The sequence below is a fragment of the Castanea sativa genome, chromosome 3, assembly GCF_040712315.1.
Source record: "Castanea sativa cultivar Marrone di Chiusa Pesio chromosome 3, ASM4071231v1".
NCBI lineage: Eukaryota > Viridiplantae > Streptophyta > Magnoliopsida > Fagales > Fagaceae > Castanea > Castanea sativa.
The window spans coordinates 12223938-12249898 of record NC_134015.1 but is presented as its reverse complement, the minus strand read 5'-3'; the positions used below and the strand labels follow the sequence as shown (position 1 = coordinate 12249898).

Here is a 25961-nt window from a genome sequence, read left to right as displayed (position 1 = left end):
CATTGACTCATTAAAAAAAATTTGTCACTAAAACTACACATGAAATGTGTCTTTAGTTACCATATAATGGATTAAAGTAAGATAGCTTTAAATATGTTTGGAGCCTAACTTATTCCTTCAAGTTTTGAATCATTCATGTTTCTGAAAATTTTATTAGTTCAATTAAAAGATTTTTTACTTACTTTAGCATAAAATTTGATAATTTGTATTAAAAATGAAACTTTTTAAGAATTTGACTATGAAAATAGAAAAAAATGAATTTTATTTTATGAAAAATCGCCTTAAAAAATAATTTTTATTGAAAATACTAAGTTTAATTTTTTTTTTGTTGGGTGTGTGTATATATATAACTTATCAAATAAAAAAGTATATATATATATATATATATATATGTATATATAAAATAAAAAAACACGTGCATGTATATATATATATATATATATATAAAAGTTATCTTGATAAATATATTAACGATGTAACTTGACCTAAACAAATTTTTTTTGACTCCGGTCCTGGTGTATCATGTTCACAGCTACATGCATCATTTATTTCATGAAAAAGGAATGATGAAAGCGAAAGAATTCACTTTTTTGGGGTGAACATTCTAGGTATTTTTCAATAGGACACAAAAAATTTCACATAGATTTTTATGGAGGTACGCATCTTACTTTTGCTTTGACTACTTTTCAAGTCGTTTTTGTTAACCATTGTGACAACTGACAAGTGAAAATGACCGGGACATGCATCCATATCAATATGTTATAACTTATATGAATCTATGCGATCTTTCGTTCCTATTTACTCAATATTTTAAGGAAAAAACTAAGATCTCTTGAGATGCATTGGGCAGGCTACATTTGGGGATGGCGATGGGGCAAGTGGGTCGAAGGATGGAGTATTACCTTTGCCTGACAAGATTTTGTCTTATTTCATCCATGTCTAGCATAATAGAAAAAATTGTCTTGTTTCATCTCTACCATTTGAGACTTTGTTGGGCTTCTACTCACCCCCACAAAACTTTATTTTGTGTTAATCTGTCACACCCTACTTCCACATCTATTATAATTTTATTGTAAAACTTATTTTATTAATAATAATATACTAGAAATTACAATTAAATTATTTACATTACATCTTTTGTTAATATACTTGAAATTCAATGAGACCACTCCATTGGAGAACAATTAAAAAAAAAAAAAACTTATTTATGTACAGACATAAAGACTGCACAAAAAAACTAACCAATTATAATATTAAAAAAAAAAAAAAACTTTACTGTAACCATTGCTCCTACTCGTTAACCGGACTCTTAAAACATTACAGAAAAGTTTGAAAGAGCTATCAACTGGACATTTTCTACCACTCATTTCATCAGGGATTGGCATGATGGGTGACTGGATTAGGGGCAGAAGGTGGGACAGGACCTCTATTAAGTGGAACAACTTCACCAAGGAACCTTGGACCTCCTGGAATCTCTCGTTTGGGGACATACCGGTCTTTGATCATTGCTAACAATGATGAGCTGGATAAGGATCTGTTCTTCCTGTCCTTCATGTTTGGATTAAGAGGGCGAGCTTCAAATCTAAAAAAACAAAAGCAATATGATGACTATAAGGCACACATGCACAATTTCTCATCCTTTCAATTTTTTTTTTCTTTAGCTAGTAGTTCCAAAATATACACACGGGCTTAAGGGTTAACGTGTTTTAATGAGGATTCTGATTGTGGATTGTTAATCGTTATGTAATCTTTACATATATATATATATAGGGAAGAGGAACTGTCTTTCTATGTGTTTGATTATAAACTAGAGAGGACACGGTTGTGAAACTTTGAAGTTTTTTAAGTTGAATATATACTAACTGACAGATAGTAAAAGTTTTACTATGAAATCAATATAATATTTCACACAAAAGTCCTGTTTCCTTCCTATACGGCTATACCCGAACTATGGTCTCATCATTGAAATCAGGAGGAACTTCAAAAAAAGATTATGACTTATGAAGTAGGTTAAGTTTTGAAATAGATAATTTTTTTTTTTTGACATAAAAGAATATCCAGACTTGTTTAAGTATTTAACTATTTCTTCAGGTATATGTAGTCTTCCTAGGTTATTAGAAGAAAAAATCCCTTGAGAATAACTTTAAAATGCTGGCAAAAAGTTTTGAATTTAAGCTATCATAAATATCATAGCACCTTAGGACTACTTAATTAACCAACCCTTTGGGATTTGAACTTTGAAGTGAATAATTAGAGGACCATGAAAAGTCGCTTTTGGGTTTCATGACTTGGCTAAGTAATTTTGATACGATAAATTATACATATATACGAGGAAAATTCTAAACTGCTGACAACAATATATAGGACTTACAACAAGGTATACATAAAAACAAAAATCAAATAAAAGCATCTAGTGGTTCAAAATATAAGCAAAGATATACAGATGAATATTTTCTACACCACAACATACAGAATTTTGGAATCAATGGTTTTGTCTGAGTCTCCATCGTTGAATCGGCACTAAAAAAATGGGAGTCTTGCTAATTTTCCCCTAGGAGGGAGCATTTGCATGGTAGAGGTCAGGTGGGCTCATTGATGGTGGACCTGCTTGGTGTTTTTGTTTTTTTTTAAGCGATGTGGACACTGTTAGCAACAAAACTACTAACCATGCAAAGAACACGCATACACCTACATTTTCGGAAAAAACTAACGTGTGTATGGGAAAGATTTGTTGCCGTGGAGCTTTGGAACTCGGTCAAATTCTGAGAAATGGCTTGTAGGCCAAATAGTGCACTACATATTTACTTTCCTCTACTCCCCTCTTTCACGATATGGGAAATGAAACTCTAACACCATTGGCAAAAAAAAAAAAAAACTCCTGTAGTATGCTGTATGCAATGATACTTAATTATCAAATATGTCTTTGAACAAAACAAAACAATCAAAAGAGAAGTACAAAAAAAAAAATCATTGTTTTTTGTTAAGCAACAACGGAGATTTTAAAAAGGAAAATTCTTAGTTTACATTATTAGAAATGATTACCTGAAGAAGGATTGGTGATTCTTCTCCTCCTTCATGTTTGGATTAAGAGGGCGAGCTTCAGATCTTAAAAACAAAAGCAATATGATGACTATAATTAGGCACAAGCAAGATCTCATCCTTTCCATTTTCTTTCTTCCTTTCTTTCTAAGACTGATATTTGTGTGTCAAAATAAATAGGTGAAAGATATTACACGTTTGGATGACACGGATTTAAAGAGAAAAAATGTGGTTTTTTTTTAAAAAATTTATTTTTTATCTATGAGGATTCTGATTTCTGATTGTGGATTGTGGATTTTTAATGGTTATATGCATGCCTATATATATAGGGGAGAGAAGAGCTGTCTTTACTGTTAGATTGAAATTTGGAAATTTAAAGGGAATTTCGGGAAAGGAGTTTTGGTTAGTACTCTGTACTTTGTAGTAGTTGTTTTTTAGTTTAATGAATACTAGTTAACGTATTCAATATTTCGGCTATGGTCTTATTAGAAATCAACAACGCGTGCTTTTAAAAATAGGTAAGTGTGAAGTTATTGGGACTCTTTTTCCCTCTTTTTTTCTATTTTGGGAGAAGTGAATGATGTTGGAACTGGCAACTTCAAATCACGGAAAGATTTTTTCTCCAAAAAAAGAATTCACGGGAAAGTCGAGAGATAATAAATAGTAAATGCTAAATAGTACTAATATGGTAATATAAACGGAGAGAAAGAAGAAAAACTTTTTTTTTTCTTTAACATAAAAAGGAATAGAGAAATGGTTAAGAAAGAACTTGGTAAAATCCAATCAAGTTTTCTGAAAGACCAAGGGAGTACATATTACGACTGTATCTATGCGTGCGTGGCATGCTATATAAAATATGAGTCCGGTTAATATGTGCCCTTAGGCACACATTAAATCATTTATTTTTGAAAATATTTTATAGAGAATTGAAAAAGTTGTAAAACTTTTCCAATTTAAGATAAATTTTTTTTAAAAAAAATGATATATTATTTGTGTGCTCTAAGGGCATATGTTAGTAAAATCTATAGAGTATTACTACCACTCACCTCATGTATGATTTAGAATTTTGATACAAGAAAGAAGTTCTACTCTAACTTAATTTAACTATATATATGTGTGTGTGTGTGTGTGTGTGTAAAGCTCCTTTTGGAGACTTGAATTTCGGTCTTTATTCTCTACACTCCACAAAATTTTATATTTGTGGAGTGATTTTTTAGATTGGTAAATTTTTTAAAAAAAAATTTGACAAAGTTTAGCTACAAAATTGGTTGTAACCTAAGGTTACAATTTTTTTTAAAAAAAATTAACATTATTACATATTTTAAAAATCTTACTATTGGATTACATGTTCTTTACGCTATTAATATACATGTCAAATTTTGTGCCAATTGAATATTATTTATTATATGATCTATAAATTTATATTTTAAATAGAAAACTTTACTTGATATTTTTATCAATGCTTGATAGTTTGAACTTTTCAACCCCTTTTAAAAATATTCACACAGCTGGCGGGAACCTTCGCTGAAGTACACAAGCTGATAAGAACATCAACATTGTTGGATATCTTCTTAGGCATATGATGACTATAAGGCACAAGCAAGATCTCATCCTTTCCATTTTCTTTCTTCCTTTCTTTCTAAAACTGATATTTGTGTGTCAAAGTAAATAGGTGAAAGATATTACACGTTTGGATGATACGGATTTAAAGAGAAAAAATGTGGTTTTTTTTTTTATATTTATTTTTAATCTATGAGGATTCTGATTTCTGATTGTGGATTGTTAATGGTTATATGCATGTCTATGTATATAAGGGAGAGGGGAGCTGTCTTTACTGTTAGATTGGAATTTGGAAATTTAAAGGGAATTTCGGGGAAAGGAGTTTTGGTTAGTACTTTGTACTTTGTAGTAGTTGTTTTTTAGCTTAATGAATACTAGTTAAAGTTCAATATTTCGGCTATGGTCTTATTAGAAATCAACAACGCGTGTTTTTAAAAATAGAAAGGTGTGAAGTAATTGGGAACTCTTTTTTCCTCCTTTTTCCTATTTGGGAAAAGCGTACGATGTTGGAAGTAGGAACTTGAAAATTCAAATCACGGAAAGAGTTTTTCTCCAAAAAAAGAATTCACGGGAAAGTCCAGAGATGCTATATAGTAAATACTAAATACTGCTAAAGTGCTAATATAGTAATATAAACAGAGAGGGAGAAGAAAAACTTTTTTTTTCCTTTAATATAAAAAGGAATAGAGAAAAGGGAGAATAGAAATGGTTAAGAAAGAACTTCGTAGAATCCAAATAAGTTTTATGGGAGACCAAGTTTTCTGATAGTGTCACCATCACTAAAATTCTTTTCTAATTTAATTTAAGCGTAAATATGTATAAAACTCTCTTAAAAACTTAAATCTTATTTCTTACCTCACACCCTACAAGTACTTATATCTGTAGAGTTGTAGAGTAACTTTTGGATTGGTAAAAATATTGAGCAGTTATACGTATAATTAATTTATGTTTTAATTAAGGGATTGGTTTAAGAAATACTACTTTAAAAAAAATGGACAAAATTTAGCAACAAAATTAGTTGTAGTCTAAGACTATAACATCTTAAAAAAAAAAACATTATTACATATTTTGAAAATCTTACTATTTGATTACATGTTCTTTATGCTCTTAATATACATATCAAATTTTGTGTTAATTGAATATTATTTACTATATGACCTATAAACTTATATTTTAGATATATAACTTCACTTGATCTTTTTATCATGACCCTGTTGATCAGGGACGGAGGCATTCATTGACCAAGGGGGGCAGTGGCCCCCCTAATTTAAAAAAATATATATATTTATATATATATGCATTAATTTTAGTAATTTTATTATATAAAATTACATTTTACCCCTTTAACAATATTATTGAATCTTTTTAGAGTAACGTTAAAGATACAAACTTATTTACAATATTTTTATAAACGTACAAATTCTTATTGGTTCCTATCTGGGTTTATTACTTGCATCGCTTTTTTACTTATCAATAATTACTCACTATATCATCAATATACTTTTAGCACTTTTCTCATTTTAAAGGCCATTAAAAAAATTTATAGATCTAAAATCTAAAACAACATATACTAGCCCAAAAACATTTGTGCAACAACAAAAATCACCAATAGCAAAGCTAAAAAATATTAAGTCTAATTAACCAATTTTACTCAAATAAACAACTGCCTTTAAAAAGTTTTAAATAGAATAATTTTGTCTTTACCTAACAAATGCACACATTAAAAACTAAAAAAAAAACCTCCACGACTAAGATGCTGCCAAACTAGAGGTCAAAGTCGCCTCCCTTAACTTAAAATCCTGGCTCCGTCCCTACTGTTGATAGTTTGAACTTTCAACCCCTTTTAAAAAAATTCACACAGCCGGCGGGAACCTTCGCTGAAGTATACCAGCTGATAAGAACATCAACATTGTTGGATATCTTCTTAGGCATATGTTGCTGTTATTTTAAAGGAAATTTACCAGCTGAGATACTAGGTTGCTTCAAAAAAACGTCTAATAACATTAATGCATTAAAAAAAAGGAAAAGAAACATCAACGTAAGCCTACTAAGATAGAGAATAATATTGTAATGTGTGGATTTAGTAAGTAACTCAACCCAACAAATATTTGACTTACTCCTAGGTCCACTTTCAAGGTTTTTTCTCACCCAACCCAACAAATATTTTATATGAATATATTTTCGAAAGCAACTTTTTATTGTCTATAAATAATTATCATAAATAATAGAACCCATTAAGCAAAACTCAATTGAATGGGGTAAAATAAATATCATCTTAAATAAAACAATTGATTTGTGACTCCCTTGTTTTCCATTGATTTTTCCTAATTTTTTTTCCCAAAACTCAATTGACTTATTAAAAAAGTCATGTGACTAAAACTACACATGAATAATTTCTTTAATCATCAAATAATCTTTTATCAACAAAAAAGATCATCAAATAATTGGTTGGAGGAATATAACTCCAAACCGATTTGGAGCTAAACTTTTTCCATTATATATTGTATACATTTTTTTTATGTCCATACTAATAGAAAAATAAAAAAATATAACATTTAAATTGTAATAACTTTTAGTTCAAGCAATGAAAAAAAAAAACTAATTGCTACCTAAATTGTTTATAATTTTATTTTTCATAAAGTCTTTCAAAATTGACATTAGCATGCATGATTAATCATAGTATAAAACCCCCCAAGATTTCCTTTTGTAAATATAACTAACAATAAGGATATTGGTAAAAATAATAATAAAAAGGGGATATTAGAATAATTTACTTAAGCACATAATTAGGTTGGGTTTAAAATGTACAACCAAATCCTTGTAGGACCAAAATTTTCTTAAATCTTAAATGGGTTGGGCTCAAGGTATACAACCAAATATTTTTAAAATCCTTAATGAATTAGTCTCAAGGTATACAAATGAATCATTCTTAAATTTTAAATGAGTTGAGCTCAAATTATACAATCGAATCATTCTCAATTCCTAATTGAGTTGGGTCCAAAATGTACAACTTAATCATTCTCAAATCCTAAATGAGTTGGGCTCAAAGCACACAACAAAATCCTCCTTAAGTCCTAACTAGATTGGGCTCAAATTTGATCCAAAACAGGCTCAAAAATTTGAACCCAAACCCACTTTAGAAACCAAAAAAAAAAAAAGAGAAAATCCCATAACATTGGGAGAAAAAAAAAAAATGAAAAGCCCAAGAAATAAGTCCCACAAAGCATATATTCTAGAAACAACAATATACAGTCATCCACAACAAACCATCATTGCAAATTGCAACCAGAAAGAAACAAAAAAACCTAAAAAAGAGCCCCAAAAACGAATTTCACAGAAATAAGAGGGGCTGTCTCCGCAGTCTCCTCTTCCCTCTAATAACCAAAACAATTTTCGCTGTTTTTTTTTTTTCACTTCCCGCTATCCTTTCCCTCCAACCCCACTCCTTAAAAATTTCTATACAAAACTCTCTCTCTCTCTCTCTCTCTCTCTCTTACTGTGGAATTTCTTCTCTGAAAGGTTAGGTTGGAAACTCTCTCTCTCTCTCTCATTTTCTTTTTGGACATTAATGCCATTCGTTTTGCAATTAATTCACGTGCATGCATGCCTTGTTTTCTTTTTGGGTTTTTTTTGTTTGATACTATTTTTTGATTTGGGGTTCTGGGTTTTGTATATTTGTTGCTTGTGGTATTGGATGCTGAGAATCTAGGGTTTTAGATTTTTTGTGGGTTTTTGAATTTATTTATAGTGCTGTTTTGTTATGTGGGTTTGTTTGGTAGATGGGAAAGTGGAAGAAAATAGTGGGGCAATAGAATTTTTTTTTTTTTTTGGGGGTTATGTTATCAATGGCTTTATTGGACTTAGTTCAGTGGGTTTTTATTTATGTTTCTGTAGGCAATGGAGAGTTGGTTTTAGATTCAGTATTTTGGTTTTTTTCTGTTCTGTTTTCCTATATTTTCTGAACAACTTAATGTAGAGATTTTGATTGGTTTGTGCTAGGATTTTTGTTCTAAGTAGTTATTTAGAAGAGAAATGTTATGTCCGCAATATTTTCACAATACTTTTACAATAAATCTTTAGTGACATGCTGTTATTGGTTGTTATGGATGAGCAAAAAAGTAATTAAAGTTTTAGATTCAAATTAAAATGAATAAGAACTTACCACCTATAATTTGTTGAGGTTATTTAGGCTGGATTTGATTTTTTTGGTTCAAATGTTTGCTTATTCTTTGATTGGTAAGTTATGCAACCCACCCGCTCAATGGGTTTTGAATCTTTAAATTAAACCCATGAAAGAAGTGCTGTTTGAACCAGAGCTCATTTGTGAAATTTTTGCTTATTTTTATTTGAATTTGGAACCCTTTTCAAATTGTGTGCCTGTGTAACGTACCAATCAAAGCTAGAAATTGTGTCATTTTGATTTTGGTATTTTTGGGCAGTTGTTTAGGCGATTCTTATTCAGTGTATCACTATTTGGGTCTCAGGTTTCAATTCCAAGTTGCAAAGGCTTCTGGGGTTTAGGTTATTGTGTGCATTGGTGGGTTTGCTCAAAACCTTTTGGTTCCAAAGGGCCAATGCTTGGCTAATCCGTTTAGGAGCTGTCTCCGCTTCAAATTGTTTACTAAGATGGTGGGTGAGTTGCTAATTTCTGTTTTGGGATGTTAAGTTAATACACATTGCAGTTTAAGAAGTTCACAGTGTTGTGTGTAAACTGTTGTAATTTATGGTTTTGTTAATAAATTTTCACTCGTTTATCACCACACACACACAATCACACATGGGCGTGGGCTCTTGTATATGTAAATTCATATTAGTGGATAAATACCAAATTGTTTGGTAGAATTCAACTGAGCTTGTTGGGGTCGTATTCTTGTAGGATGAGGAATTTGGATGATTGCTGGATTGTGGAGAGACAAGGCAAAAGAAAGCTACCCCTTTCCTGGTGTATATAGTTTATGTTAAATATCCTGGGTGGTTAATTTATTGATTTTCAAACCAACCATGGAATGCAACAAAGAGGAGGCCATCAGGGCTAGGGGGATTGCAGAGAAGAAGATGCACGAAAACGATTTTGTAGGGGCAAGGAAGATCGCAATGAAGGCTCAGCAGCTGTTTCCTGCGCTTGAGAACATGTCTCAATTGCTTGCAGTCTGTGAGGTTCATTGCTCTGCATTGATAAAGGTTAGCAAGTCAGATTTGGACTGGTATGGAATTCTTCAGATTGAACAATCAGCTGATGAGGGGACCATCAAGAAACAGTACAGAAAGCTAGCACTGTTACTTCATCCTGATAAAAATAAGCTTGCTGGTGCAGAGGCCGCATTCAAGCTAGTTGGGGAAGCACATAGGGTCCTCTCAGACCAGGCAAAGCGTACTTCATTTGATAAGAATTATGCATCTTCAGCGAGGACTGCTGAATCAAAGCCGCCACCCCATCAGTCAAATAGCAATTTGTTTGTCAACAGACAGTCATGGGCTGACAATAATCTCCATAAACCTCCTCATCCACCTTACACTAATTTGAATCCTAATCACCAGGCACCCCCAATCCAGACATTCTGGACATGTTGCCCCCACTGCAGTACTAGGTTTCAATACTACAAAGGTTCTGAGAATAAACTCTTGCGATGTCAGACTTGCTCCAAAGCCTTCATTGCCCAGGATGTGGGTACTCAATATGTTCCGGTAAGAACTCCCTGGGGTCAGTTTCCCAATCAAAAAGTAGCTTCAAATCAGGGGCCCTCAAAAGTAACCTTAAAATGTAATGGTGGAAATGTTTCCAATGTGAGATTTCCGGATAGATCTGCTGGGTTAGATCCAAAGTCAAAGGCAGGAAATACTGCTGAGGTTCGTGGGGGTTCTAAAGCAGAAGTGAAAGCAGATGGGCATGTGGGGAAGAAAGGTGTTGAGGTAACTAAGTCTAATCCAGCAAAGGCTCAGAAACCAGGATCATCGAAAAATGTGAGCAGGAAGAGAGGGAGGAAGTCAGCTGTGGAATCCAGTGAAAGTAATGAGACTGGAGGTAGTGACAACAATGAAAAAGATGTGGGTATTAACCAAAATGGTGGTAATCCTTCTGGGAACCATAGGAGATCTTCAAGGCAAAGGCAAAAGGAAAATATTTCTCACCAGAAGAATCTAAATGATGATGATGATTTTGTGAGTCCTCCAAAGCAGAATTGCAAATCATCCAGCAAAAGTGTGAAGCAAAAAGCAAGTGCCACTGAAGAGAGTTTGCCAAACAAAAAGTGCAAAATGGGAGAATGTGATGTAAAGACAGAGGAAGAGGGTATGCCAGATCAGGATGACAGAAAGTCTGAAGTTGATGATAGATCTGGATTGAATTCTAATGTTGTATCAGATGATGTAGCTATTCAAGTTCCTGATCAAGAGTTTAGTGATTTTGAGAAGGGCAAGGAAGAAAACTGCTTTGCTGTTAATCAAATGTGGGCTATATATGATACATTAGATGGTATGCCAAGATTTTATGCCCGTGTCAAGAAAGTGTTCTCCCCTGGTTTTAAGCTGCAGATCACTTGGTTGGAGGCCAATCCAGATGACCAAGATGAGATTGATTGGTGTGATGGAGAATTGCCTGTTGCTTGTGGTAAGTTCAAACTTGGTAACACTGAAGAAGCCGTTGAGCGTCTTATGTTCTCTCATCAGATGCATTGCATAAAAGGCAGTTCTAGAGGTTCATACTTGATATATCCTAGAAAGGGAGAAACTTGGGCCCTCTTCAAAAATTGGGATATTAGATGGAGTTCTGACCCAGAAAAGAATATGCCATTCAAATTTGAATTTGTGGAAGTCCTTTCAGACTTTGTTGATGGTTTTGGCATTTACGTGGCATATTTGGGCAAAGTGAAGGGATTTGTTAGCCTTTTCCAGCAAACTAAGCAGCATGGAATTACTTCTTTTCAAGTACCACCTAAGGAGCTGTATAGATTTTCACATCGAATTCCATCATTCAGAATGACTGGTGGGGAAAAAGAAGGTGTTCCCAAAGGATGTTTCGAACTCGATCCTGCTGCTCTGCCCACTGATTTCAATATGTATGATGATCCCAATGTTGTGAAGATGGAAAATGGACGCGTGGATGCTGAAGTCAGTAATTTGTGTTGTAAATCCTCAGAAAAGAAAATGGAACATGTTATGGGTTCTAGCACATCGATGAAGCATGAAGGGGATGACCAAGGGAGAGAGACCACAATGCATGAAAGATTTCCAAGACAATCAAATGGAACACATACAAATAATGTTCAAGTAGATGCAAGCAAATGTAAAACAAAAGAGGATGATAGTAAAGAAAATTGTGACCTCCCTCAGCCCAAAGGAACTGCTACCTCACATCAGGCTGATAAGAAGATTAACACCCCAAAGAAGCATGAGAAGAAGAAAGATATTGAACAAGTGTCCTTAAATCCTAGAAGATCGCCAAGGGACTTAAGCAAGAAAAATGGTCTGATAAATGGACTCTCTACGAATGAGGGAACTGTTAAGCATTCAGATGCCAACATAGGCGAAAACTGTGTCAGCTTCACTAAGTCCAAAGGTGGTACTTCTTGTCAGTCTGATGAGAAAATGCAGTTGCCTGTGAAAGACCATTCTTCCAGTAGTTTGACAAAAAGCTCTGGTGAGTGCTATGACTTTTATGGAGAAAAATCAGAAGAGAAGTTTCAGCTTGATCAGATATGGGCGATATACGTTGATAAGGATGGGATGCCTAAGAACTATGCTCAAGTTAAGAAGATTGAATCCACACCTAACTTTAGATTGCATGTGGCATTGCTTAAACCCTGCTCGCCACCAAAAGACACTAATCAGTCAGTTTGTTGTGGGGTATTTGAGGTAAAAAATGGTAGGACTAAGGTCCTTACCCGCTTAGCGTTTTCTCATCGATTAATAGTTGAACGTGTTGGTAAGCATAGATACGAAATTTACCCTAGAAGAGGTGAGGTTTGGGCGTTATACAAGAACCTGAACTCAGAGGGGACATGTTCTGACATTTGGAAGGGAGAATGTGACATAGTGGAAGTACTAGAAGTCAATGACAACAGCACAGAAGTTGTGGTTTTGTCACCTCTTAGTGGGTTTACATCAGTTTACAGGTCTCCAAGAATCCAGAGGTCAAAATCTGGTGTCATTGTTGTACCGCGGGATAAGATTGCCAGATTCTCTCATCAGATTCCTGCTTTCCAGCACTCGGGGGAAAAAGATATTCTCCTGAGAGGGTGTTGGGAGCTTGATCCCAAAGCAGTTCCTGGTCTTGTAATTTGTTTAGACTGAATCGGCAACGTGGTACATTGTATCCATCCTAGATTCCTAAATTTATTATAACCAGAAGAAGCTTTGTGTCACAATGATCTCAGTGACAAATGAAATGAAGTTAAGAGAAGCTTTAGTTTGATTCTTCAATTTTTATGTCTGAAACCATGAAAGGGTTCAGAATCTATCCTTTTCTTCGGAGTCCAGATTTGTCACACAGGAGGTGGTTTTGTTGGTCTTTCTGAGATACCTTTTTGGCTTTTCCTTTTCCTCAAATTTTTTTTGGCCGTGCATTGTAGCTTGACCTTTTGGGTGAAGTAAGGCTGACTGGACTATTAGCTGAATTTGCCAAGATGTAACTCCCAACTGTAAATTCTGGATATTTGGGACGATGCAGTATTGAATGTGCCTGTTACTAGAGGAACTTCGGAAACAAATTATGTTAACTGAAAATTGGTTTGTTAGCGTTTTCCTTTTTACTGTTTAACAAGTATCAAGACAGATTTCCTTCTGCTTATTGTGTGTTTCAGGAAGTTGACTCTGGCTTAAACCCAAAAAAATAAAATAAAAAACAAACTATACAGTACATTTAGTGCAATGTTGCCCCATTTTTCTTGAGGACTGCTATGTCCTTGAATTTATAAGCCAAGCTCAAAGCTTTGCAGTTCAAAATGATTATGCAGCTGAAACAGTTGCGGCAGGATTAGGTTAAATAAATTTTCAGATTTGCACTGTTTTCAAATACTAGTTAGTTCCTAATTTTTAGGATTAGTTGTGGTGAGCTTATATCTTTGAAAGGTTGTGTTGTGTATTCAGATTAGTGTTAGTTCCTAATTTTTGGGATTAGTTTTGGTGAGCTTATCTCATCTTTGAATTGTTGGCTAAATATGTGCGTTTATTTATTTTTTGATACAAGATAGAAATTCTACTCTAGTTTAATTTAAATATATATATATGTATGAAACTCTTGAAAATTTGAACCTCGGCCTTTGTTATCACGCCTCACAAGTGAGGGTGTGCGGTAGTATGTGCGCGTTTACTTTACAGAAGGAGAATGAGACACAAAAGAGAGCTGATGCTTTCACATTTTCTAGGGCCCAGCTGCCCTGGTGAGGTGATTACTCTTGTCAACCACTGAAGATTAGTAGAGAGGGGCAGGAATGATTTTGCTGTTTTATCAGAAACACTCTCTCTCTCTCTCTCTTAATTCGGAAATTTTCGTTGCTCAATGCCATAGCCTTTTACTGTGCCAGTCTTCTTGTTTGGGTTTATCAACCTTTGCTCAGTGAACACGAGGTCAAATTCTTCTATTTTCTGGTATTCATTTTTCTCTAATTTTATATATTTGGCCGATCTATGCTATACTTTTGAATACTGTATTTTTTTATAAATGAGATTGTGTGTGTTTGGATGGAATTCATTATTATGTGGGTTTTGTGCTTTTATTTTTTTTAAATAATTGATTTGATAAGATTTTCTTTTTTCATAAAGAATTTTTTGTTAGTAAAGAATTCTTCTATGCCCCTCTCAAATTGAGTACTGCTTGAAAATGATTAATTTTTGTTTTCTATAATTATCCTTTGTATCTCTGTCCTCTTTCAAATCCAAAGTGCTGCTTGAGAATGATTTATTATTTTTTCTATAACTATCCTTTGTATCTCTGTCCTCTTCCAATCTTGGATTTGTTGTCAGCTTATACAAAGATATTTTTGGAAGCTGCATAAGAAAGCTGATAATTTCATTTTTATTTAGGTTAAGTTATTGTTTATTCTCTATTTTAGTCCTTGTTTAATGATCAGCATAGTCTAAATGTGTATAGTTCTTATTAAATTTGTAAGGGCATAGTATGGTCATGAGTTGCAAGAAGGGAAAATGTGTTATAATATAGTCTATATGTGTACTGTTCTCATTTTATTCTTCAAATTTTGGTACTATTTTATTCTATTCAAAATCAACAAAAGTAGAATCCATTAGTAATTTAAAGAACCATTAAGTAATAAAATATTCCCACCCTTGGTTTTTGGGTAGAATGATTTGGGTTAAGAACAGTTTTAGAACAACACAGAATACAAAAAGCAATCAGTATCCTCAAGGGCATTTGGTCTAGTGGTATGATTCTCGCTTTGGGTGCGAGAGGTCCCGAGTTCGATTCTCGGAATGCCCCTTCTGACCATTTTTAAGAGCTTTTTTTTTTTTTTTAATTCCTAAAATATAAAATTGTGTCACGAAGCCCAGACAGGCCCACTATAATCACCATATGGACTCTGATTTGATTGGTTTTATGGCCCAGATCCCAGATAATAACATGTTACCACTGCCCACAACAACAATTTACTTGGAGGCCCAAAAAGGAACGTCAAAAACATGTTAGGAAAGTAATAAAGTTAATAATGTGTACAATTAAAGTAAGGCTCAAAAGGAATCCGATAAAAAAATAATTACTGATAGGGGGCATTCCGAGAATTGAACTCGGGACCTCTCGCACCCTAAGCGAGAATCATACCACTAGACCAAATGCCCTTACATGTCTAAACATACTTTATATTATTATTTAAAAACAACGGACGCTTCAAACGCAATGCCCCGCAGATCATTTCGACCATGGTCAGTCCCTCTGGCACAGTGGCTATTAATTTAATTCCATAAATTCGAAATTTTTTTTTTTGTTATTTATACTATTTATAAAATGATTTCTCTCTTTAAATTGAACTTTTATGTAGTTTAAAAATATCTCTAAACTTTATGTTTAAGAGGAAAAAAAAAACTTGGGAACAATCCAGTAAAAATATTTTTTTAACTCCACTTAAAATGCTTACAAAATAAAACACTCTTCTACTAATCCATGTCTTCCAAACAAACTTAACCAATTTTTTTTTTTTTAAAAGGAAAATTGTGACATTAGACCAAAAAAAAAAAAAAGGTTTCGTTGCACGCAATTTACGTGTGCGATGAAACTAGTAAGTTAGAATACTCTTTCGCTGATTATTTGACAATGCTTGACATAGAATTCCTCATTTTCTCATTGTATAAAACTATTGACAAAATTTGTGTTACTGACATTTCCTCATACCTTTTCCAATATTATGTATCTAAAAATATTATTTGTGTAAGACAAATACAAAATTTCTGGGTTATGTGCATATCTCTTTGGTATTTGTGTTTTTGTTTTCTTCTCTAGTATCTTGTAAGAATAGGTAAGGTTGGATGGCAAGTCATGGAATGAAATGAAACTAGTGATAAAAGTTGCTTAGAAAATTTGCTAGTTTAGTTTCACAAAAGAATCATGACCACAATTGTTTGGAGAACTTGTATATATAGCCTCTGTAAAAAAAAAAAATTTTAAAACGTCCGGAGCATTTTGATGCATCAGGAACTATGATATTCAAACTTTTGCAGAACTGTAGTCTTGACGTGAAGTTTAATTAAATTAGTTTATAAATTTTCCATGCATTATGAACTGATATATTAATTAATTTGGTTATGTACTTATGTCTGTGGCCGCCCTTAGCAACTTGGTGATGAGTGATTTGATTTCTTCTTTTCCCAAGGGTTGGAAATATAAAGCCATGGTCTCAAAGTCCACCATCAAGCAAACTTTAGAAAGGAATAAAATGTGTATCAGACACTACATCAATAAATGATCTACATATATAGTTGCAACATGTGGAGTCTATAATGAGAAAAAATCATATGAGGCCTTCATTACTTCATACATAGTCTTATCAATGTTGTTGAATGACAGAAAGGTTTTGTAGAGAGGGAAAATTCCCGACCTATCACAAGCTGACACATCATACTACCAAGTCTACAAAATATAACCAATTACAAGGCGCCACGTACTGCTGCTAGGTTTTGCCATCACTATTCGGATTCCAATAGAAATTTGCCAAGTGTCATTGAAATAAAGGCATGAAACTGCATCAGCACGTGTAAGCGATGACACAAGCAAACCAACACGTGTAAGCGATGACACAAGCAGCCCTGCACGTGTAAGCGATGACACAAGCAATCCAGCACGTGTAAGCAATGACATAAGCGGACCAATCAGGCTGTGACAAGTGTCACCAATCAGACTCCGCCACATGTCGCTCACCCACCCCTAAACTCCTATAAATAGAAGCCTTCCTGAGACATTTAAGAGGACAGAGAGAAGGAAGAAGATATCTTGAGTTCAGAAATCCAGAAGTTCTGCCGGAATCAAACCCCAAAGCCTCCAAGAATTTCAAGAACTTCAACCTCGAATACAAACAACATTCGAAGCAAAATCATCCAAACTACTCGTCTAGGTCTCAAAGGTCACTAGAATCAAGCTCAAAAGCCTCCAGAAACCTCAACAAACCATAAATCAACGAAGCTCTATGGAATCAAGCCTCTAAAGCACCGAAGAATTTCCACCACAAACCTTCAAATACGAAGAACACATGAAGAACACGAAGAACAAAGAATTTCTAACAAGCTCATAGCCAGAGATTCATTGTAATTCCGTTTCAAAGATCTTCGATCCATTCCTCAGCCAAATTGAAGGATATCTTGTGTTCAAATCAAAATCACATTACCACAATTCCAATCAATAAATCTTTCAAGGAGATTGAATAAGAGGATCACTCTTTTGTAATTACAGAGAATTGTACCACATATTCATCAATACAAATTCGCATTTGTGAAACTATTTTTACTTGTTTGATTTATTTCGAACTAAGAATTTAGTCGTCTACAAATTCTGGCACGCCCGGTGGGATATCTCTGCCTCTCATCTTTTTTTCCTTCAAAAGAAAAGAAATTTGATCTGCTACTAGCTTCGATGGCTTCTAACAAGAATGCTCAAAAATTGGTGATGGATGCTTCTGTTGTGGATGATTATGTCGGCCCAATCACTCGTAGTCGATCCAAAGCTCTTGATCAACCGCAACCCCAATCAACCAAAGAAAGCAAGCTTCATAATATCATCTCTCTAGAATTTCTTGCAAAAAGGAAAGCTACCGCTAAGGATTCATCTGTCTTGAAGGATTTTGAGATTAATGATGAATCATCCCTAACAAAGACCTTTTCTATCAACTCTTTACCTGTGATGAGAAGTCTAAGGAACAAAATGCCTTTGACTCATCCTGTCTCATCGTTTTCTCCATCATATCTAGAGGTCATGCCAGTAATGATGACCAACACTTCTACTATGGAAGAAAAGATGGCTGAAATGGAACAAAGGGTCACCCTTCTCACAAAAGCACTTGAAGATAAGGATGTCCAAATTGCAACCCTGATGAACAAACTGGAAGTCCAAGATTCGGGTGAATCAAATCTAGACCTTGAGCACCCTCCTGGCTTTACCTTGAAGGGAGAAAATGCTAGGGGTGATAAGGGAAAAGAAGGTGAAGGCACTTCTCAAAAAGGACATTCCACCTCAATGGCCTCGATATCTGTCCAACAACTGCAGGACATGATAACGAACACCATATGAGCACAATATGGAGGTTCTTCTACACATTCTCTCATATATTCAAAACCTTATACGAAGCGCATTGACAATATGAGAATGCCAAATGGGTATCAACCCCCCAAGTTCTTGCAATTCGATGGCAAGGGAAACCCTAAGCAACACGTTGCTCACTTTGTGGAAACTTGTGAAACGCGAGGGACTCGGAGGCCTCTTTGTAAAGCAGTTTGTTCGTTCACGAGAAAGGGAATGCCTTTGATTGGTATACAGATTTGGAACCTGAGTCAATTGATAGTTGGGATCAGTTGGAAAGGGAGTTCCTTAACCGGTTTTACAGCACGCGCCGCACGGTCAGCATGATGGAGCTTACCAATATTAAGCAGTGGAAAGTCGTACCCGTTGTTGACTACATAAATCGGTGGCGTTCTTTGAGTTTAGATTGTAAGGATAGGATGCCGAAATATCTGCTGTAGAAATGTGCATCCAAGGCATGCATTGGGGACTTCTGTACATCCTACAAGGGGTAAAGCCCCGAACATTCGAAGAATTGGCAACTCGTGCGCATGACATGGAATTGAGTATCTCTTGCCATGAAAATATGAAACCTCTCGTACCTGAAGAAAAGAAAGAAAGGCGAGAAATAAGGAAAAATGGCAGGAATACAAAAAGTAATGTCAAACACTCCATGAATGTCAACCCTGCCCCAGTTAAAATTTCAACGAGAAATGTAAAGGCTAACGAGAAGAGGCCTGAGGGAGGCTAATGACGCGAGACGCGTCGCTCATCACTCAAGGAATGGGAACAAAAGGTGTATCCTTTCCTTGACGCTGATATACCCGAAATGCTAGAACAACTGCTCAACTTGAAATTAATTGAATTGCCAGAATGCAAACGACCGAAAGAAGTAGGAAAGGTTGATGACCCGAACTATTGTAAGTATCATCGCATCATAAGTCATCCGATCCAAAAATGCTCTGTTCTTAAAGAACTCATCATGAAGCTAGCCAAGGAAAGGAAAATCAACTTAGATGTTAATGATGTTGCTCAATCAAACCTTGTAACATTTGCTTACGGGTCGCCTAGTTGCAAGTCTCCAACTACTAAGCAGAGGGCGAATACCACGTTCATCCGATTTGGTTCTTTGGAACTTGTTCAAGTTCAGCTCTCACAAAAAGCATCTGATTATAACTCAAATGATGATAAAAAGTCAACAATGGATGAGAAAGAGGGTTGGACGTTGGTTACTCGTAAGAGATGGAAGAAGAGACGAGTATTCCCTCTTCATTTGATCACCCAAGAGTCCAGAATAGCACAAAACCAAATTCAGCCGCAGTCAAGAAGAAAGAATGATAAAAGGAAAGAAAGACTAAGAATGGAAATGTGTAATGATTCAGCACAAACCCAAAAATTTCGAAGTCTTGTCACATTGGAAGAATTTTTCCCCATAAAATTCTTTCAAAACAAGTCAGCGGAGGGTGTTCACACGGTCTCTCGTTGTGAAGTTGATGAAAAACAAAAAGGTGTTGACCATGGTAGTTCAAATGAGACTTTGTTGTCTTTAGAACAACTCAAATCTCAGGTTGATAAAGTTGAACCCTCGCAATCCTCCACCTCACCGAAAGAAGGGATCATCCAAGCTTTTGAAGAGCCAAAGATTTACACTCCTTGTACCAATACACTTCAACAAACACATGAATATTTCGCGTGCTCTCCAGACTTGACTTTCACTGACAAGGATCTATTGTTAGGCCCTAAGCCTCACAATCGTCCACTTTATGTTTCTGGTTATGCTCGTGAACAAAAGATTGATTGCATTCTCATTGATGGAGGTTCAGCTATTAATATACTACCGAAAATGACAATGAGACGACTTGGTCTTGCTATGGAGGAATTATCACACAGTCACTTGGTCATACAAGGGTTTAACCAAGGAGGACAACGCGCCATCGGCATGATACACTTGGAGTTAATTATTGGAGAATTGACAAGCAATGTTTTGTTCTATGTCATTGATGCCAAGACAACCTACAACATGTTGTTAGGACATCCATGGATCCATGGGAACGGAATAGTGCCGTCAACTTTGCACCAATGTTTCAAGTATCTTCAAGGTGGAATAAACAAAGTAGATGCCCACTTGAAGCCTTTTTCTGAAACTGAAGCTCACTTTGCTGACGCGAAGTTTTATGTAGAAGACAATATCCCTAATGAAGTTCTCCCAATTGAAGTCCCGTCCATGAAAAGCAAGCAGGGTGAAAAGAAGCATGTTAAATTCATCACTAGAAAGGATATTCCTTCCCCAAAGGAAGATCCATGATATGGGAATAACCAGTCTAGTGAGTCTACTAGCAATTCAGAGAGAGCGGATGAAAGTTCTACGCCTTCCAATAACCCTCCATTCCTCCGTTATGTACCATTGTCACGCCGCAAAAACGGACAATCACCATTCACGGAATGCCTTCAATCTACAATGGACATGCGAAGACCTCCTACAAAGCTCACGATGAAGGATGTAGCCATGTTGAAAGAAAATCATGTAATGCCTTTAACTTCATCCATAAATCCTTTGCCCTCAAAGCCACTAAATGGATTCGTGAAGTCTTCACAAAGTCTAACAGAGCATGGTATTCTACCAAGTAAACGGACGGAAGAATGGTTTGACCTAAAGACATATAGGCTATTAGCCAAAGCAGGCTATGATTTCTCAAAACAAAGCGGCCTAGGGAAACTAATTCCAAAAGCCACTGGAGAAAAGATGCACGGCCTTAGTAAAACGCAAGGGAAAATGCGACTTGAAGGGCATGAAATTCCTATCCCAAAGACCGGAATAGGTTATACTCCAGAACCACCAGCTCAAATATGGATCAATAAAAGAAGCAATGCTTCAAGTTCCCAATACATAATAGTATAGGTTGATGAAAGTTCGAATCAAAGAAAAGATCACTCTTCATCACGCATCTCAGTATTCGATTACATTAAGGCTTCATCGTCACGAATTACAGTGTTCGATAGGTTGAATACGGCTTGTTTAACGCAAAGTCAGGACACTTTTGCGTGTGGATCAGTCTTTAATCGATTGGGGGCAACAAAAAGGCCCATTGATACTTGTTCTCAAAGCTCAATAAACTTTGAGGACCAAAAGGAGGAGAAAGCTAATGATGAGATACGTAGTAGTATTCCTTCACGCATGAAGCGTAACTTTATCTTAGATATTAGCACTAAAGAAGCTCTCAAAGTCAAAAGGCGAACGATTGTACACACAAGTCAGTCACTCGTCCACAATGCGCAAATTGAAGAAGTATCATCCTTGTTTCATATTACAGTAGAAGAAGATATACTGTCAGATGATGAAGCCGCAAAGAATGAGGTTGATGAAGCTCCCCTAGCCTTGGAAGATGGAGTACAGGCTACAGTTGATGAACTTAAAGAGATCAATTTAGGAACTACTGAAGAATCTCGACCAACTTTCATCAGTGCCCTTCTCACTCCGGTAGAAGAAGAAGGATACCTCCAACTCTTGGTAGAATATAAAGATGTGTTTGCTTGGACTTACAAAGAAATGCCTGGGCTCAATCCAAGTATTGCTTTACACCATTTGGCAGTAAAGAAGGGCGTGCACCCAGTAAAACAAGCTCAAAGACGCTTTCGGCCGGAGCTTATCCCTCAAATAGAAACTGAGGTCAATAAGCTAATTGAGGCAGGCTTCATCCGTGAAGTACAGTATCCGGAGTGGATCGCTAATATCATCCCTGTCAAAAAGAAGAATGGACAAATCCGGGTGTGCATTGACTTCCGTGATCTGAACAATGCATGTCCCAAGGATGATTTTCCGTTGCCTATCACTGAGATCATGGTTGACGCCACTACTGGTCATGAAGCCTTATCTTTCATGGATGGCTATTCTGGTTACAACCAAATTCGAATGAATTTTAAAGATGAAGAGTTCATAGCTTTTCGTACCCCTAAAGGTATTTACTGTTACAAAGTAATGCCTTTTGGATTAAAGAACGCTGGTGCTACTTATCAACGAGCCATGCAAAAGATCTTTGATAATGTACTTCATAAGTACGTGGAGTGTTATGTCAATGATTTGGTGGTTAAAACAAAAAGGAGGGAAGACCATCTGGTAGATTTGCGATCCGTGTTCAACTGCTTAAGAAAGTATCAGCTTAAAATGAACCCTTTCAAATGTGCTTTCGGCGTAACATCCGGGAAATTTCTTGGTTTCATTGTGAGGCACCGCGGTATTGAAATTGACCAGTCCAAAATTGAAGCTATCTAGAAAATGCCAGAGCCCAAGAACCTGCGAGAACTTAAAGGCTTGCAAGGAAAACTAGCTTACATACGACGATTTATTTCAAACTTGGCAGGTCGATGTCAACCTTTCAATAGATTAATGAAGAAGGATGCACACTTTAAATGGGATGAGGCTTGTAGCAATGCTTTTGCGCGCATCAAAAGATACTTGCTTAATCCTCCAGTTTTAGGTGCTTCTATCCCTGGAAAGCCTTTGGTGTTGTACATCGCGGCACAAGAAAGGTCTCTAAGTGCTCTTATGGCACAAGAAAATAAAGAAGGGAAAGAAAGAGCCCTTTATTATTTAAGTCGGACTCTCAATGGAGCTGAATTAAATTATTCTCCTATTGAAAAGATGTGCCTCTTTCTTTTCTTTGCCATAGACAAACTAGAGCACTACATGCAAGCACATACGGTCCGTTTGATAGCAAAGGTGGACCCGATTAAATATGTCCTCTCTAGGCCAGTGGTTTCGGGTCGCATAGCTCGATGGGCAGTCTTGCTGCAACAATACGACCTTGCATATGTTCCGCAAAAAGCTATCAAAGGACAAGTATTGACAGATTTCTTAGCTGATCACCCAGTTCCATTTGATTGGGAGTTCTCTGATGATTTCCCAGACGAAGATGTGTTTTACATTGAAGTAATGCCACCATGGATGATGTTTTTCGATGGGGCTACACGTCAAGAAGGAGCGGGGGCAGGTGTAGTGTTTGTTTCTCTACAACGACAAATACTTCTATATTCGTTCTCATTAAGCGAACTTTGCTTTAACAATGTAGCCGAATATCAAGCACTGATTATTGGTCTACAAATGGCCATTGAAATCGGCATATCGCAACTCGAGATCTTTGGGGATTCCAAATTAATTATTAACCAAATCTTGGAGCAGTATGATGTCAAGAAAGAGGACCTTGTCCCTTATTGCAAATATGCGAAGAAGTTGCTCGCAAATTTTGAGGCAATTACATTGGAGCATATACCGAGGAAGGAGAATAGACAGGCTGATGCTTTAGCTAATTTGGCTACCACCTTAGCATTATCCCAAGAAGAGACAGCCAAAGTTAACATTTCCAAAGGGGGGTGGTGCCTTTCGTGGTTGAAGAAGAAAAAGAAGAAAAGCAAGCCAACGTCATTTCTGTATGCCTTGTCGAAAAGGAAGATTGGCGACAAACAATCATTGAGTACCTTCAACATGGAAGACTCCCAGATGATGTACGCCACAAGACCGAAGTTCGGCGAAAGGTTGCTCGATTCATTTACTATAAAGAAACTCTCTTCCACCGTTCATTTGATGGTTTGTTTCTCCGTTGCTTAGGAGAGGAAGAGGCTAAACAAGCCTTAGAAGAAGCTCATTCTGGAATATGCTGTGCACACCAATCAGGTCCTAAGTTACACTACAGGATCAAGCGAATGGGTTACTATTGGCCTACGATGGTGCAAGATTCCATGGAGTATGCTAAGAAATACGAAGCTTGTCAATATCATGTAAACTTCATCCATCAGCCACTAGAACCTCTACACTCAACTGTAGCTTCTTGGCCTTTTGATGCATGGGGGCTTGACGCAATAGGACCATTACCAAAATCATTTGGTGGCCATTTGTACATCTTGGCTGCAACTAATTACTTCTCAAAATGGGCAGAAACTATGCCTCTTAGGGAAGTAAAGAAAGAGACGGTGGTCAATTTTATCCAAACTCACTTGATCTATCTGTATGGTGTCCCTCAATATATCATAACCGATAATGGCAAATCGTTTCAGAATAGGTTGATGACAGAGTTGTGCGAGAAATTTGCATTCAAACAGTACAATTCTTCTATGTACAATGCCCCAGCGAATGGATTAGCCGAAACCTTTAACAAAACTCTTGGCAGTTTGATAAAGAAAGTGGTATCCAAAACTAAGCGAGACTGGCATGAAAAAATTGGAGAAGCATTATGGGCATATCGAACAACATTTCGAACGCCTACTCTAGCGACCCCTTATTCTCTCGTTTATGGAGTAGAAGCTATCCTTCCCTTAGAGCGCCAGATCCCATCATTACGGATCGCCATTCAAGAAGGGTTAACTAAAGAGGAAAATGTCAAGCTTAGGTTACAAGAGTTGGAGGCACTGGATGAGAAAAGGCTCAAGGCCCAACAACGCCTTGAGTGCTATCAAGCTCGTTTGTCAAGCGCATTCAATAAAATAGTTAAACCACGATCATTCCAAGTTGGTGACTTAGTCCTCGCTGTTCGAAGACCTATCATCATGACTCATCGTACAGGCGGTAAGTTCACCTCGAAATGGGATGGACCTTATGTTGTACAAGAAGTCTACACTAATGGAGCTTACAAGTTGATTGATCAGGAGGGTGTAAGGATCGGACCCATCAATGGGAAGTTCCTCAAACGCTTCTATGCTTGAAAATCAAGAATTGCTCCTCGGTAAGAGCTTAAACTACCCACTGCAGCACTACAAGGGTACATGATGTTTTCCCATTACCTTTGAAAGTGCACAAATAAGGAGAAATTAATCCCACTCTATGTCACCATTTGTGAGTGTGGCATAGTAGCTGGATGCCCATATCACCCTTGAGGCCAAGGTCTCGGGTTCGATTAGAGGTGATACCCACTATTGCGCAATTGGTATCCATGAAATGCCGTGGGGTGTAGGGTGAGGATTACACACGTGAGCTCTCCCTTTTTGAAAAAAAAAAAAAATTTATTGAACTACGTAATGACTTGATCCCTCTCGAGGGTACGTAGGCAACTTAGTATCTTTTTGCTAAGTTCAGTCTCTGAAAAAAAAAAAAAAAGAGTTTCATTGTTAAAACATGAAAAGAAAAGAGCAGGGAATACGTCTTCTTTATTGATTAAAGGAAAGTGGTACAGGGGAAAGCATGATGACACGTATGAAAGGAATTAAAATACAAAAGATTACGACATCCATTTTAAGTCTTTCAAACTAGAACGACTATCTTCCAGCAAGGTTCGTATCTTCTCTAAAGCCTCCATATCTTGGTCTTCAAGAACGGGAGCGGATTTGACTTCTTCAAGTTGTTCCTCCAAAGCTTGCACAACGTCGTCTTGTTCAACTTGATGAGATTCGATTTGAGACAATGATTGTTCTAATTGGCCAAGCTCGGTTTGCAAGTTAGCCATCCTCAAAGTAACAGTATCAAGCTCGGTCTTCAAAGATGCCTTCTCATGCAATGCTTCAGCAAGGAGGAATTCAACTTCAGTCTCACGTTGAATTAAGACAGCTGGACTTGGTCGTGTATTCAGAGATTCTTTCATCTTCAAGTATTCTGCAACACCCTTGCAATATTTGTCAACATTTTCGCACAAGTATTGAGGGTCCACTCCAAGAATTGCAATCTCAC

The 25961-nt window shown here is 36.2% G+C and overlaps 1 protein-coding gene and 2 non-coding genes across 6 annotated transcripts; 2 read left to right on the top strand and 1 right to left on the bottom strand.

Annotated features, from left to right (window-relative positions):
• Positions 1-7872: 7872 nt before the first annotated feature.
• LOC142628206 (uncharacterized) lies at positions 7873-13340 on the top strand. Of its 4 annotated transcripts, none has more exons than XM_075802260.1 (3): positions 7873-8118; positions 9084-9228; positions 9476-13340. In XM_075802260.1, exon 3 carries the CDS (start codon positions 9601-9603, stop codon positions 12886-12888), a length of 3288 nt encoding a protein of 1095 aa, XP_075658375.1. In that variant the 5' UTR covers positions 7873-8118; positions 9084-9228; positions 9476-9600; the 3' UTR covers positions 12889-13340. The 4 variants fall into 4 exon arrangements, with proteins under 4 accessions (XP_075658375.1, XP_075658372.1, XP_075658373.1 ...); XM_075802257.1 differs by having other exon boundaries at positions 9084-9232; XM_075802258.1 differs by having other exon boundaries at positions 7873-8123; positions 9084-9232.
• A 1619-nt stretch (positions 13341-14959) lies between these two features.
• Positions 14960-15031, top strand: TRNAP-UGG (transfer RNA proline (anticodon UGG)). The gene has a single exon. It is a non-coding gene; the product is annotated as a tRNA-Pro (tRNA).
• A 284-nt stretch (positions 15032-15315) lies between these two features.
• Positions 15316-15387, bottom strand: TRNAP-AGG (transfer RNA proline (anticodon AGG)). The gene has a single exon. It is a non-coding gene; the product is annotated as a tRNA-Pro (tRNA).
• Positions 15388-25961: the final 10574 nt, after the last annotated feature.